This window comes from Drosophila guanche, unplaced genomic scaffold (assembly GCF_900245975.1).
Source record: "Drosophila guanche unplaced genomic scaffold, DGUA_6, whole genome shotgun sequence".
NCBI lineage: Eukaryota > Metazoa > Arthropoda > Insecta > Diptera > Drosophilidae > Drosophila > Drosophila guanche.
The window spans coordinates 4,865,810-4,880,398 of NW_022995751.1; the positions used below are offsets into that span (position 1 = coordinate 4,865,810).

General features: G+C 46.7%; 1 protein-coding gene across 1 annotated transcript; it reads right to left on the reverse strand.

Annotated features, from left to right (window-relative positions):
- Positions 1-11,483: 11,483 nt before the first annotated feature.
- Positions 11,484-12,943, reverse strand: LOC117586906 (palmitoyltransferase ZDHHC6). Its single transcript, XM_034277250.1, has one exon. The coding sequence runs from the start codon at positions 12,864-12,866 to the stop codon at positions 11,607-11,609; it is 1,260 nt and encodes a 419-aa protein (XP_034133141.1). The 5' UTR covers positions 12,867-12,943; the 3' UTR covers positions 11,484-11,606.
- Positions 12,944-14,589: the final 1,646 nt, after the last annotated feature.

A 14,589-nucleotide genomic window follows, 5' to 3' on the forward strand; every position in this document is an offset into this window, starting at 1 on the left:
CTCTCCTTCTTTCTGGCGCGATAAGCAGAGAATTTATTTGTGTGCGGGTATTATTGACAAGCGACAAGTGGGGTCTCGCTCTCTCCGCATGGGGGATGAGCAGTCAAAGGATGTCAGCACTCAGCCTAGATGTCTCTCTCTCTCCCACTCACTCACTCTATCAAGCACTCATCGCTATCTGGCGCTGGCGCTGATTAGCGACCGCCACTTAAAATTCCTAACGGCGCATCGATAATTTATTATGCAACTCTGTGTGTTTGGCGAACCTTTTGGCCGGCGTATTTCGTGCCAATAAAAGATTTACGCAGCCTGAATTTTAAATGCCACAAAAACTTGAACTCCAACTGGCAGGAGTCCGAAATGGAACACAGCAGCAGCAGCAGCAGCAGGATATACACCTGGGAATTTTGTTAATTACGCTGAATGAATGCAGGAAATGCCGCATAGTCGAGTGCCCGCAGAGAGACACATGGAGAGAAAGTCACACAGCATTGGGGTGGGGAGAGTTTGGAAAGGCATTCGCATTCGTTTCATAACTCAAAAATTCACGTATTATCGAGAGGCAATCTGGAATTCTACCATTTCTTAGTACTCTCTGAACTTAGCTAATGGCTGAAAAGTCTTTCCAGCGGATCAATATTTCCTGGCTTCGAGACTTTTCAGGCATGAAAACAAGAATCTTTAGTCTCGCTTTAATGGGTATCTTAAAGTCGCAACTCGTGCTTGTCTCTGCCTCTGGTTATTATTCTGCTTATGTTTTCGTGGCAGACCGGGGCCTCCTCTAAATAATCCACACACTCATAGAAGACCCATATAAAAATTCCTTTTGTGCCTTATTAAAAAATTCTTTGGCCCTGTCAGTGGCAGTGGCAGCAGTGGGGCAGGGGCACCCTCACTTTTCGATATGGCACGCATAAAGAAATCAATCAGGCGGCACAATGCAGGCGAGAGGCGATAAGTCGCTCGAAATGACTCGACGAACTCCCGAGTTGGGGCGTTTAATGGTCCGTGAAACGTGAAACACTTTTAGCTTCTATCTGCCGGTAGTCAGGGTTGCTCTTCTTTTGGCTTCCTTTTCTGAAAAAACTCACATGTAAATGGCTGCTAATGCGGGGCTAAGCCGATGGGTTCCAGCCATTCCTTGGCCGCCTCCATCCTGGGAGGTCGGGGGCCATCGCATTGAATTATGCATTTTAATTTTGGGACGCCCTGGACGTCAAAGCCAACGGCATGGAACATTTATTACACAGCTTTCTGGTTTCTCTTTTCCTTTTTTCTGTGCTATTTTCAACACTTTAATAGAAGTTTTTGTGTGGGGCAGTGCATTTCCTTCTGCCCAAGAAGATGCCCAGCAAAAATTCAGTGTGGGGTGTCGGGGCGTTTGCCTTTTGTAATGGACATGTTAGACGATGGCCAAAAATGATATATGACTTTTTCATTTCCTTAATGAAATTAACTTTCGTCGTTCCTCGTGTTTGGGTCCCTCTGCGTCCTGCCTCCTGACTTGTGTGTTCTGCGTCTTCGTTTTCGTGCTCCATCTTCGACTTGGATTCTCGTTCTGGCCTTTACATATTGCCAGAGGCTCCCCCCCCCACCATACCGGAATTGCGTTGATTTTTGATGTGGCAACAATTCATTTTGGCTCATTAGTCGTGTAGCATGCTGCCGGTGCTGCTGCTGCTGCTGCTGCTGCTGCTGCTGCTGCTGCTGCTGCTGCTGCTGCTGCTGCTGCTGCTGCTGCTGCTGCTATCCATATATCATTATCTCATTCTCGTTCCCAGTCTCTGTCTTTGGACTCCCCAGCAAATCACGGCATATGCAGTGTGGACTTTAATGGAGCGAGCTAAAAGCATTTCAGTTCCAGCTGACGAGAGCTTTACCCCACCCACAGCGCTCTCCCCCCGTCTACAAGTGGAGAATGCCTTGCTCTTTAGCTCTTTATCAGAATAATGCCTCTGCCTCCATCTCTCTCTCTCTCTCTCTCTGTGTACTCCCAATTAAATTGAGAAGCCAACTGCCGGGCGAAGGGCTTAAGCCAATGTACAATAATTTTAACTTAGGTTCGCTTAGGTTTAAGCCGGATGTGGATGCCCCTCGCTGCCTGCTGCCACTGCTTCTCCTTCTCTCTTCAGACACGATTTCATAGATTATGCGGCTTATGAACGGTAGCCGGTAAATGGCCAACTCATGTAAGTTCCTGTTGGCCATCCATGGGTGGGAGTGGGAGTGGCAGTGCCACTCGTGTGTGTGCCATAACTTTGAGTTAAGGAGAAGCTTCTGCTGCACTTTAATTATTTTGTATTCGCTCAAGCATGACCTTAACCCAAGCAGCAGCTTCAGTTCCAGCAGCCCAGCACCCAGGGACCCAATTAAGCCCAAAATTTTAATTGGAACTCCATACAAAAACATTACAGCTGCATCAAAAACATTTAATAATCATAATTCGCCCGACAATGGGCCCTCCCAAGGGTGCAAGGGGGAGAGCGCTGCCTTTTTGCTTTGGAAATCCATCTAAAAATCCACTGGAATCCACTCCATTTTATCCGCAATCTGCTGCACTTGGTCCCATTGTGCGTCTGGCATATAAAAAACGAGCCATTTATTTAATTGAAAATTGTCTCCGCTGTCAGCAGCAGCAGCAGCAGCAGCGGCAGAGGAAGGGCCAAAGAAAAGCAGAAGGGTCTGGGCCTGGGCCTGGGCCTGAAGCAGACTGAAGACTGAAGGCATCTCAAGTGCAGTGCATGGGACTGGAGATGCTGCTGCTAGGACCACTGCTGCAGCTGCACTTTTTCAACGCAGAACCCAAACGAAGTGGAGAGTTCTTGAGAGAACTACCAGTGGCAGGAGCAGCAGCAGCCTTGAGGACTACTCGTATTAGTTGTTTAGACGCGTTGTCTGGGCGGGACAGCACACAGTCCAGAGACTGCAGAAAGATGAGAGATGTGGGCCCTACTCGCACGTGGCTGGCTTCATTATACCCGGAAGTAATCATAAATTCCGCACGCATCCAACATACGGAAGGGGCGCACATTTTGCACAGTGTGTCAGTCAGTCAGTCAGTCAGTCAGTCAGTTGGTGGGAGAGTCAGAGAGCCAGAGAGAGTTGTGAGTAGAAGATTCTACCTTCTTGTGGCCGGGGAGAGCGTGGGCGTGCCACTGGTCTCATCGTGTTGCTAATTTATGGCCAAGGAAATGAAAGTGATAGAGCTGAAAGCAGGCGGCAGCAAGCGTCAGCCACCGGTCGAGCGAGCTGGTGCCGCTCTGGCCAACGGATGCCACACTTTGGTCCGAATCAGGCAGAGTAGGTGGAGCAGGAGCAGCACTGTGGCAGTGTGGGGAAAGTGTTTTGCCGCTTGACAACTGAAGACAGTGACAAATTAGCTGCGGCGCATGGGTTCGTGATACAATTTGCATAATGAGCCTTTGACAAAGATCTGTGTGTGCGTGTGTGTGTGTGTGTGTGTGTGTGTGTGTGTGTGTGTGTGTGTGTATGTGTGGCCACAGTGTCGGTGCTCCGATTTCAGTAGCAGCAGCAGCAGCAATCAAATCTCAAAGACACGCGCTCCAAATGAAAATGTCACCCAACACGACGCACTTTGACACCTTTCTGCCCCCGGGAGTCGGATAATAAAAGAAAGCAAGCCTAAAGCCATCGACACTTTAAGTTCTGGCTCGAGCACATCACACATATCGAGGAAAAACTTTCAGTTTGTTTGCTCTCGGGCTAAAAAGCATTTTCACGTTAGTCGAGGCAAAAAAGAGGAAAAGCCGGAGCAGGCTCTCAGCCCAGCCCCCCGTTTTCTTGTGCCCATTTTCTTTTTCTCCGTTTTTACTTTTTTTTCTTCGCAGCTTTTTGAATGCCAGAAGGAGGTATGTAGGTTAGGAAACGGGTTGTAGCAGCAAAATGTGCTACGGTCTAGAAATTTTTATTGAATGCCTTGCAGGTTTTATTGATGTCGTTTAAAGTCGCTCAAGTTGCGATGCCCATAAAAGAACGTCAACCGAATTACATAGTCAAAATGTGTGTGCAGCCGAAACGATTTCGTTTTGATGGAGGTCGGGTGGGGAGAGAGGCAGGGGCATTCCGCCGTCAAGTCGAAAAGTGAAACTCTTTTCCGAGCAAAGTTAACCCCATCATCATCAGCGTATCGGCCGAAACATTTCTTTTATGCCTCTTCGTTTCCGTTTAGTGCTGCAGAATTGCTTGCCAATGATTGAAATGTAGTTGCCATAAAGCATTCCAATCCGATTGCCATTGAAATTTTAGTGATTTTTTTGGCATCATTTTCATTGCACCAAAACGAAAGCAGAGTAGAGTAGAAGCGAACGTGCAAGCCTCCGCATGATTGTTGTTGGCTTACAATCTGTACATGATCGAACATGCAAGAGAGCAAGCGCTTGGTTTTGTTGTTGCTGAGTTGCGGGAGTTCGTATCACGTGCGAGATTAGGTGGCGCAGGTAGAAAGAACTGCAGTCGCTGACACGAACGAACATGCAAAGCGCAGCAACAACAAACGCAGCAGCGCGGAATCGGAATCAGGCGAGAGAGCGATTGCGAGAGCAGCAAAGCTCGAGAAAGAGAAGTTGCTGTTGTTGTTGCCGAACGGGCTAGCGATGCGTCCAAATTGCGGGACTTTGTTTTGCTTGCAGGTAGACGCAAAGAAAAAGGGGTGGGTGCTGACAAACAACAACAAAACGTAGCGGCTCGGAATCGGAATCAGTCGAGTTGGTTGCTTTGTTGTTGTTGTTGCTGAGAGAGCGATTTCGAGAGAGAGTAAATTAAATGAATAACAAGAGAAGAGACACAAAATATAAACACACCGAAAAGGCAATGCACTGAATGCAATTCTCTGCACCACACACAGACCTTGGACCCAAAATGAAGTTCATTAGTTCGAGGGGGGTAACGGGGCATACGCATGAGTTACGTTTCGACCAACCCATTTATCAAAAAGTCGCAATATTGAACAAAGGTAAATGGCAACAAACATAATTACAGCAACCAGCAAATTTGCAGGCACTCTGTAAAGATTAAGATTTCTCTTTGGGGGCCGGCCAGCCCAGCTGTGGGCCAAAGCCAATTTTCAGGCTGTGGTTTTGGCCAGCAGCCAGCAGCCAGCAGCAGCAGTAGTACCAGCAGCAGCCCTTAGCCTGGTCCGTGTGATTCGTGTAATCATTTGGCAATCACAATCAACTTGTTTGCAATCGAAACGGAAAAAAAACCAATTATTGACCCGGACTACATGACCACGTAACGTGCAAACAATTGCGGCCATGTACGAGTGCCAGAGGGACACCAAAAGACAGAATGTTTGAGGCTTTCAGGAGTCGCTTCGATTGTCTGTCCTTTCAGTGGGTGGGTTAGCCAACGGCTTGCCAGGCTACCCGACTGCCAGGCAAATGTGTTACCCCTGTTGGGGATTATTTATTTATTGTATATGCCGTATGGAGCGGGGGAGGGACTCGAACTTGTGCTCATTTGGTTTGTCATACATTTCAGACATTGTTGTGCGATAGTTTTGGAAGCTGCTGCTGCCCCATAAATTGTGCACATTGCCAAAAACTTTTTGACACATTTGTGCTGGAATTCATTTAATATTGTTGTACATTTAAAATAAATAAAGTTTTAATGCGCAAACAAAGTCGCCTGACAGCAACTTGGCGGCTGTAAAAGTTGTGGCTGCCCGCCCATCCCCCAGGTGACGGAACAAATATTATTAATTTAGATGCCATTAGAAATGAACTTATCTCGCATTATCGACTCAACCGAAATTCTCGAAAAGTAATTGCAGTGATTGACCTCAGGAACCGCAGCTGCGGCCGACAGACGGAGGCACGCTCCGGCTCCTGCTCCTTGCCACAACAGCCGCAGTCAAATCAGAGCTTGAATGCTTTGGCTCTGCGTCTCTTGCTTTGGTCTGTCTGTCAGTCAACTCATCGGCGTTTTCGTTTACCCCCTAACCGCCTCCTGTCAGTTAGTTTTCAATGGCCAAAGCCACAAATTGGCATGGGGCGCACCCGTCTTTAAGACTTAAATGGTTTGGAAAGAAAGCCATAAAAACGTCTGCGGTGCCAGCAGAACATGGCCAAGGGGAGGAAGAATTATAAATACTTTTGAAGGCATATCATTTGTCGCTTAGCATCAGGCATCCCACACACGCATGACATTCGCGTTAATTATATACAAACACAAAAAGCAAACACAAACAGCAGCCGCAGTCAAATCTTCAGCTTCTGATGGTTATCCAGAGGCAAACCGACAAATTAGCCAGAGCCAGAGCCAGAGCCAGATGCTGATGCTGATGCCACGACGATGATGAACTTCACCCTTTTGCCTGAGGGAGAGTCACGACACACCAGAGATAAGGGGAACGTGGCTCAGAGCATATTTTTCTTGGCTGGGCTTATTAATTTATTAAGTCGCGCAAAAGTTTACCCTCTACAAACACACACACACACACACACACACACACACACACACTGGCGTAGCCGAAGCCAGCAAAGAGCTTAAGTTTTGAGCCAACAAACAAACCAAACTACAAAAACAATTGGCGAAAAGTTGGCAGAAAAAGAAAATGCTTTCCGAAAGCCTCTTTGCCAGCGGCGTTTGTCGCTTCAATGTCGCCTAATGTCACCAGACAAGACGCTGCTGCTCTGCGGCTTAATTATGCAGTGGCACACACACACACACACACACACACACACAATATTCTTTCCTATTTTTTATATTTTTTTTCTTAGCCACAGTTTATGGTTTACTTGAAAATTCAAAAGTTCTGCAGGAAATGAAAGTTGGCGCAATCGTGCAGAAAACTTCTGAGTGGAAAAGCGCAGAAAAAAAGTAAGAGAAATCGGCAATGGGTACCCGGCACTTGATCGGCTTATGCAGCCCCAAAAGTGTGCAGGGATCTGGCCTTCAAAACTGCTCTGGCCAGGTGTTCAACAAAAAAAACTTTATGTTATTGTTCATAGTTTTTGATTAAAATGATTCTTGGGTCGCTTCATTTGTAGTTTATTCGTCGCTTTAAACTGTTTTCTGCTTGCCAACTCGTAGGACTACAACCCCCCGTGCACTTTTCATAATTAATAGAAATGTGTGCGAAAAAAAAGACACGCTAAAAAGAGTTCAGGGCCTGACATGACTAAATGCATTAACAATTTTTTTTTGTGCTGTACTTTAATCTCATTAAAGTGGGAAAAATGGCACACAAAAAAAAGATGGGAAAAAATTATTGATTATGTTGTTAATAAATATTGACTCGCCACTCAGTTCGGGCTATTAAATGCGATTTAATGAACGCGAAGCCCAGGCCGAGGCCGAGGCCCCATGCGGTGGGTCGCTCCACTGCGTATACGTAATTTGATAGAGCAGTTTATTTAATCGATTTCAGTGTTGTTTTCAATCAAATGGAAATGCATTAATATTTATCATTATTGTTATTACTACTGCTTATTATTATTCATTTTATGTTGCTGTTTGTTGTTTTATTTTTGGGCGCGCAGAGCAACTAATTATCGATGGGGCAGCAGGCAGCAGGCAGCAGGCAAAAGCACTTTAATTACCTGCAACCTAATGAGGTAGGTGATAGGCGAGCGGAACACAGCCAAGATCTGAATCAGGTGCCAGCATTGTGCCACAGTAAATAGCTTTTGTGTGGGCTTCATTAGGTGTCTGTCGAGGGCAATCAGTGTCTTTTGTCTCACACGCATCGGAGCTGTGCCTTGCAGCAAATTGAGTTAGACACTGCTTAAATTTAATGTTAACTTCGTTAGTCTGACACATTAACGAGAGACGAAGTATGAGCGAGTGGCTGTGGGCACGGGTTTTGGGGTGTACCCGTGTCTAAGCCCATAATGGCAGACATCTTCCATCTTCGAGTCATTAATGCTGCATGGGATCTAGACAACTAAATGCAGCGCTTAAGTGGCAGCTGCATTAAAACCCTGATTTCGCATGTGGCATCAAAGCAGTGGCAAAGGCAAAGCCAAAGGCATGGGAATGGGAATGGGGCGACATTAATCACGAATTTATGAGACATTCAGAGACATCAGCCGGGTGCGGCACTTGCCCCACACAGCGCCCCGTTTGCTGTTACAGTTATTTGCATATTTAGACATAAACCCCGGGTTGCACACACACACAACTATAGAGAGAGAGACACAGATACGAGTGGTGCAGCCGTCTACGAATTTCCTGCGACAATTTGAGTGCGCGACTGCCACAAGGCAGTCCCTGTCTCTGAAGCTCTGAATCTGTGTTGCTGTTGCTGTTGCTGTGTTGTTTGGCTCGCTCCTTGCCACATGCATCAAACATGACTCCACGAAGTGCACTCTGCCTGCCGCTCCTCCCTGCCACGCCTTCAAATTGGCTTGCCACTTAAAGTCTCTCCTTGCATACATATATTTATGTGTATTTTGCTACGTTTTCGAGTCTCTCAATTAAATGCTAAAACTTGAAATGGGAAAACCCGAAATGAAAGCATCTTTCCTGCCTGCCAGCAGCCAATGTTTGATTAGTGTAGAATAACAGAGAACTAAGCCAAAAACCCATCAGCTCGCTGTGCAGTTGGCCAAAAGTTTTGTCAATTAAAATATGAAAAATATCCCACACAGAGAGACGGAGTCGAAAATGGAGTTGCAGATGGACGAGCGGTCCAGTCCAAACTAATAAAAAGTTTTGCTGGCACAAGTCGTAAAATTTGGGACATTGCAAGTAATATTTTTTTTGGGGCTGCAACTTTCACTTGCAACTGCTGCCACGCTGCAAGATGGAGAGCCGGAGAGAGAGCCTTTGCATGCGTCCAGAGCGAGTGCCAAAAACTTTTATAATTAATAAATTATTTATGAAGAATGACTGGGCAAAGGCACGGCAAGGCCACCAAGCCAACAGCAATAGAAACCAAGGGACGGCTTCATTTTAAATAATGAAAAATTACTTTGCAAAAGAGAGTCATAAATAAAAACAGAAGCCTCAAAGAACGTCCAAGCAAACTTGTACACAAGAAGTGGGTGAGCGAGAAGTGGCAGCTGCACTTTCATCAACTTGAAATTTAGTTGGGGGCCGAGGCATTCAATGATCGAGAGTGCAGGGCGCAGATTAATAAAAGTCCAGGCCTAGCGGCAAGTCAGCGGAAATCGTACAATTTGTAGCGCGTTCTGCCATTTGCATTGATTGAATGGGCGCGTTGGACGATGAACGATGGACGCTGGAGGAACGAGAGCAAGGGCCAGCATTCAATATGAATTTTCCAAGAATTTATAGCATGCCAAAAGCGAGTGCCAGCGGGGGCCAGCCACGCTCCAGCGATCATTTCTACAAGTTTCTGATTGGATCTGCTCGGCAGTTTAAACCCAAGCAGAAAGCCTCACAGCTACCCAGCAGGACCCTAAAGAGTACTATCCTGTGGTGCTGCAGCTTGAAGGACACTCTGCTACCGATATGGGATAAGTGCTTCCTGCCAATGCAATTGCTCTGCTCTGCCACAGCCTACACACCTCTCGGCTCGTTCTAATGATGCCATAATTGCCTTTGTTCTGCTTGCCAGACTGTAAGCGATACTCGTGCGAGTACGAAAGAGAGGGGAACGGAGAGAGATTATCTCTCAGTGCTTGTCTCATTGTTGGAGCAGATAAATGCTGTATATAGTGCACATAATTGCCAGAAGGCACAAAGGAGGAGCAGCCTCAGCAGCATCCTTAAAGCGATTTCTGCCTGGCGAGAGTATCAGCTTCCAATCACGAAAAAACCAAAAGGACCAGCCGAAGGACGTTTCGGGGGATTGTCAGAAAGTGTTGCCAAAGCATAAAATGGACGACAGTCCGTGAAATTAAATGCCAGCAGGACCCTGAAAGCCAGCACTCCTGGCAACTGTCCCAACACAAACCATCTATGCCAAGCCATGCCATGCCGTTCCCTTTCGTTCCATTCCGTTTCTCTCTCCCACAGCGGATTTGCCGGCTCCCCCGCGGGACAGCAACAGCGAACAACAAAAATTCACGCACAATTATTTTGCAGCGACAAAAGTCATTAAAGTTGGTGCCTTTTGTTATGTGGCAAATGTTTATGTAAAATTTATTTCGCTTTCCGCTTTATAAAACGCCACAAGAAGAAAACAAGTTTCGAGTGGCGAAAAGGCGAGCGTTAGGGACCACAAGGATGCCCTGTAAATCGGTAATTGAAGAGAGAAAATGTGCTTTCTACTGTGGCCAGCATACCCTGAGCTATCCTTCTACTCAGTGGGTATATTCAGCACAGGACACAGTAAGCAAGAAGGAAAGAAAGTTGCATTGTTTATGTTTATGGCTCTGTGCTGCTGTTGGCACATGTTTTATTTTTACGCAGATTTATTTATGGCTATTTTTATGCTGCAACCTCAATTCCCCCAGATAGAGAGAGAGAGAGACAGAAAATCCCTTTTTTGTTCTATTGATTTTGGCCGGCAGCGATTATTTGTTTTGCATTTTCCACGCCGTCACCCAAATGACTCCCAAAATACAGAACGAGAAGTGGGCGACAGAGAGAGAGAGAGAGAGAGACATGGGACGCCTCAACGCCACTTTGTGCAAATATTTATTGACTCGTAAGCTCTTTTGCATTGAATTATCATCATCATGGCAGGTCCTGACCGGCACCCAACGCCCACTCACTCGACAATTCCCAGCGCCTATTAACTCAGGACACAACGACAACTGATTTCCCAGCGGCGTATTTCCTACACACACAGCTGCCAAAATTGCATTTATCTCATTTTGAGCTAAACACGCAGTCGCAGAGGACAAGCAGGACTCCCCCTCTCTCTCTCGCTCTCTCTCTCTGTCTGCTTGGTGTGTCTGCAAGTGCAATTTCCCCAAGCGATGACCAACATTCATTGTTTGATCTTCTTACTCAAAGACAACAAGCTCAGAAATGTCTGTCAATTGATTAAATGAATAAATGAATGAGTGAAGTGAAGTGAATGGAGTGGAGTGGAGTGGAGTGTCTCTGGCCATTGGCCAAGTATTCATTACACCCATTGATCCTTTGGGATTCGGACTGGGCAAAGCCCCATCCGCGCGCAGTTCATCCTTTGTTTGCCTTTGGCCTTACACAAAAACGTGTGTGTTAAGCGTACACCTGAATAAAGCACACCCATAGATGCACAGATGCACAGATTGCATCTCCATTGCACCAAATGGCAAATCCGCGAGCAGCAACCTTTGCAGGGTCGTTTGTCGTGCATTTCAATTGATTCTCTGTGTGTCGCTCGTCCTTGCTGCAACTTTGCTTTTCATTTCGCGTGGCTCTGCGTGTGTGTGTTTTGCTGCCGTTGTGCCTAGCTAAAAAATAAAACAAAATGCAACATGGGCCTTAAAGTGAAAGCCGCCACAGTCAGGGCTGCTGCTGCTGCTGCTCGCTGTCATGTTTAAGCAAATGTGGCATGAAATCGAGTCTGCTTTCGGCCTAGAATACGAATTGAAATCGATTCCAAATCGATGGCTTATGCATTTTAGGCTTGTTGGCTTGCCACCGGCCTGTGGCAAGTATTTAATCATTGAATTCATTCAATAAATATCATTAAGTATTAAGAGATTAGTGTCTTGACCGCTAGTCGCACCACCAAATACACTTTAATGGTGGCAGCCCTTGCGACAGCGCTGCTTGGCCTTGGATTCTTCCTTGGGGTTCGTCTGCCCATGGTCGTCCCCAGTGGGGTCAACCTCCTCATCATCAAGCAACTCAATGGCACAGCAGCGTGGAAACCAGCCGCGTATGTGCCCCTTGAGCTGGTGCTTCTTGTGCAGCTTCTGCTCCTTCTTGGACAGCACACGTTCGCCGTAGAGCCAATAGTCCTGAACGCGTGTCACGTGCACGAGATCCCCAATCCTGAGCACAATGCGTGGATCGTCGGCGCACGGCAGGCACACGGTGGCCATCAGGCCTTGGGAGAGAATGGGCAGCCAGTAGCCAGTGGCCGGCGAGACGCACTTGTAGGTGCGGGTGCGTGCGCGTTTTTCCAGCTTCTGGGCCAGCTGCTCGCGGGTCATTGTGTACTGATCGGAGCCAGGGCGAACGGGCCAGTTGATGCCATCGCTGCTGGGCTTGAAAAACTCCACAATGTTCCGCCACACGCCCAGATCGTATGGGTAGTCGAATGTGGGAATGGGCCTGCCATTGGAGCCATTCATGTAGCGACGAAACTCGGCCTTCGTCACGATCCAGCTCTCGATCTCGTTGCAGTTCCACATTATCGTCTTGATCTGCATTTGCATGAGCTTCAACGTGGCCAGGAATACGCCCACAACAACGCCCAGGCTGTAGACACATGCCGCGGCACTGCGGAAGGTAAGGATGACTCGAATGCCCCGGGTGTCGCCCTGCTGCAGATATGCCCGGCGAAAGATGCCATCGTAGAAGGAGCCGCCGATGATCACGCCCGACTGAATGCTGCCGAGCATGAAGAACAACAGGAAGTAGAAGAAACTCGCCTGATTGGCCCATCCGATGCAGTTGTTGATCCACGGACAGTGATGGTCCATCCGCAGCACACAGCGATTGCAGCGGCGGCAGTGATGAGCCCGCGGCGCCTTGTATCCCTCGCACACCTTGCAGTACTGCAGCAACTGCTCCTGCTCGGGGCATTTGGGGCGCCAGTGTTTTGGCAGCAGGCCGGGTCCCACCACAATCGACATGCCAAAGTGATACAGGGTGATCAGATTCAGGAACACAATCGCAACAAAGTTGATGGCCGCGTATAAGGACTCCTGGGGGGGCCACCACATTTCGTTCAAGTAGACGGTTGTCCCCGTCACGCCGGCCATCAAACTGAAGACAATCACGGGTCCCCAGTGCAGGAATCGTCGCAGTTCAAGCAACCAATCGCAGAACATGTTGGAAGTTTTTCGAAAAAAATTGAAGAAATTATTTTTGTTTAAATTTCGATTTAAAGTTGTTGATTCACGTCTGGGGTGTGGTTCTAGTTGACTAATGTGAAATGGTGTTTGTGGGGTGCTCCTTAGACACTTTAGAACTTATTGTCAAGGCTCACTGGATAGCTGGGATACCCTGCAGTTAATCAGCTGCCATTCCTGCCTCATTTTCACGATTGAAAATTAATTAAAATACCCTGGACGCCACATGCCTCGTCTGTGTGTAATTAAATAAAGCACGCAACTATTTAAATGCTGCCACAACTCCACCCAGACGGCCCACCCACTGTGTGGGTGTGGCACTGTCTACAATTATTTATAAAACGTATTCCAGGGTATTTTCCGCCAATACGGAAAACAGTATGGACGGCAAGGCTTTACATATGCATGTATAAATTTTCTCTTAAGCCGCAAAATGAAAAATATTTTAATAAATAAATGCAAAAAAAAACAATAATAGTGCAAAATGCAATGCCATAAATAAAATGCAGCCCTTAGTGGCGCGCTGCAGTCATCATCCGACAGACACTGGGGCACTGGGAATTTCGCTTTTATTACTACTATTATTAAGAATTAATAGCAATATTTGCTGACGCCCTGGCCATGGCTTAAAAAATAAATATCCCGCACAAGCAGCAGGACGCACAATTTCCAATTGAATTTAAAATGCGCCATAAATTCCACACCATTCAAAGCTCTTCTCTCCATTCGCATTCGTATTCGCACGCGCACAATTGTGTGTGTGTGTGTGTGTGTGTGTTTGTGTGTGCACACATTGAACGGTAGTATTTGTAGGTATTATTTATGGCATTGCATTTATAAACAATAATATTTTTCGGTAGCGTGAAAGTTCAGGGCAAACATTTACTAATGCCATTAATTGATGATAAATGTTTTGCCAAATGCAATTTGAGTCCCTGCCGCCGACCAGACGCCGTATGTAATCGATGCCTGGCCTCACAATGGGCACGCAGGTTCGAGCTTCGGTTTAAGTGGGAGCGAAAATATTTAAATATCTATTTATTGTATATTGTAGCTGGCGTTTGTTAGCAATTGTTGGGTATTACTGCAATTATTTATGGTACCACAATCAATAAACCAAAGGAGATTCTCCACTTTGAATAAATATTTGGGTATGCTTTGCAGAAAGTTCATGTCTTACTTACTCTCTCACTCTCTCGTTTTCAGACTGCCGTTCAATGCGATCTTTTCAAAAGAGAGCGCAAGCTAGAAACAGGCAGGCAGAGAGAGATGGAGCGATAACAATTGCTGCTAGCCTCATTGTTGTTGTTGCTGAGGGTGCAATAAATTCACAGCGAAGGCACGCAGGTAGAGGAATGGTAAAGTCCCGTTGGTTAGTCGGATTGTTGCTCAAGCTCAATGCAAGTCTTTTGCTAGAAACAGGCAGGCAGAGAGAGATGGAGCGATAACAATTGCTGCTAGCCTCATTGTTGTTGTTGCGGAGGGTGCAATAAATTCACAACGAAGGCACGCAGGTAGAGGAATGGTAAAGTCCCGTTGGTTAGTCGGATTGTTGCTCAAGCTCAATGCAAGTCTTTTGCATTTGCTGAGAGCGAGGCCTGTGAGAGAGCGTACTCATCCCATTTAAGTGTGGCGGATTGTTGTTGTTGAGAGAGCAAGTTTGCAGCGCAGCTCGCAAAGCAAATAAACATGATCGGACATG

Excerpts from the sequence above, each read along its gene's own strand:
- LOC117586906 (XM_034277250.1), bottom strand. The coding sequence starts at position 12,866 with ATGTTCTGCGATTGGTTGCTTGAACTGCGACGATTCCTGCACTGGGGA.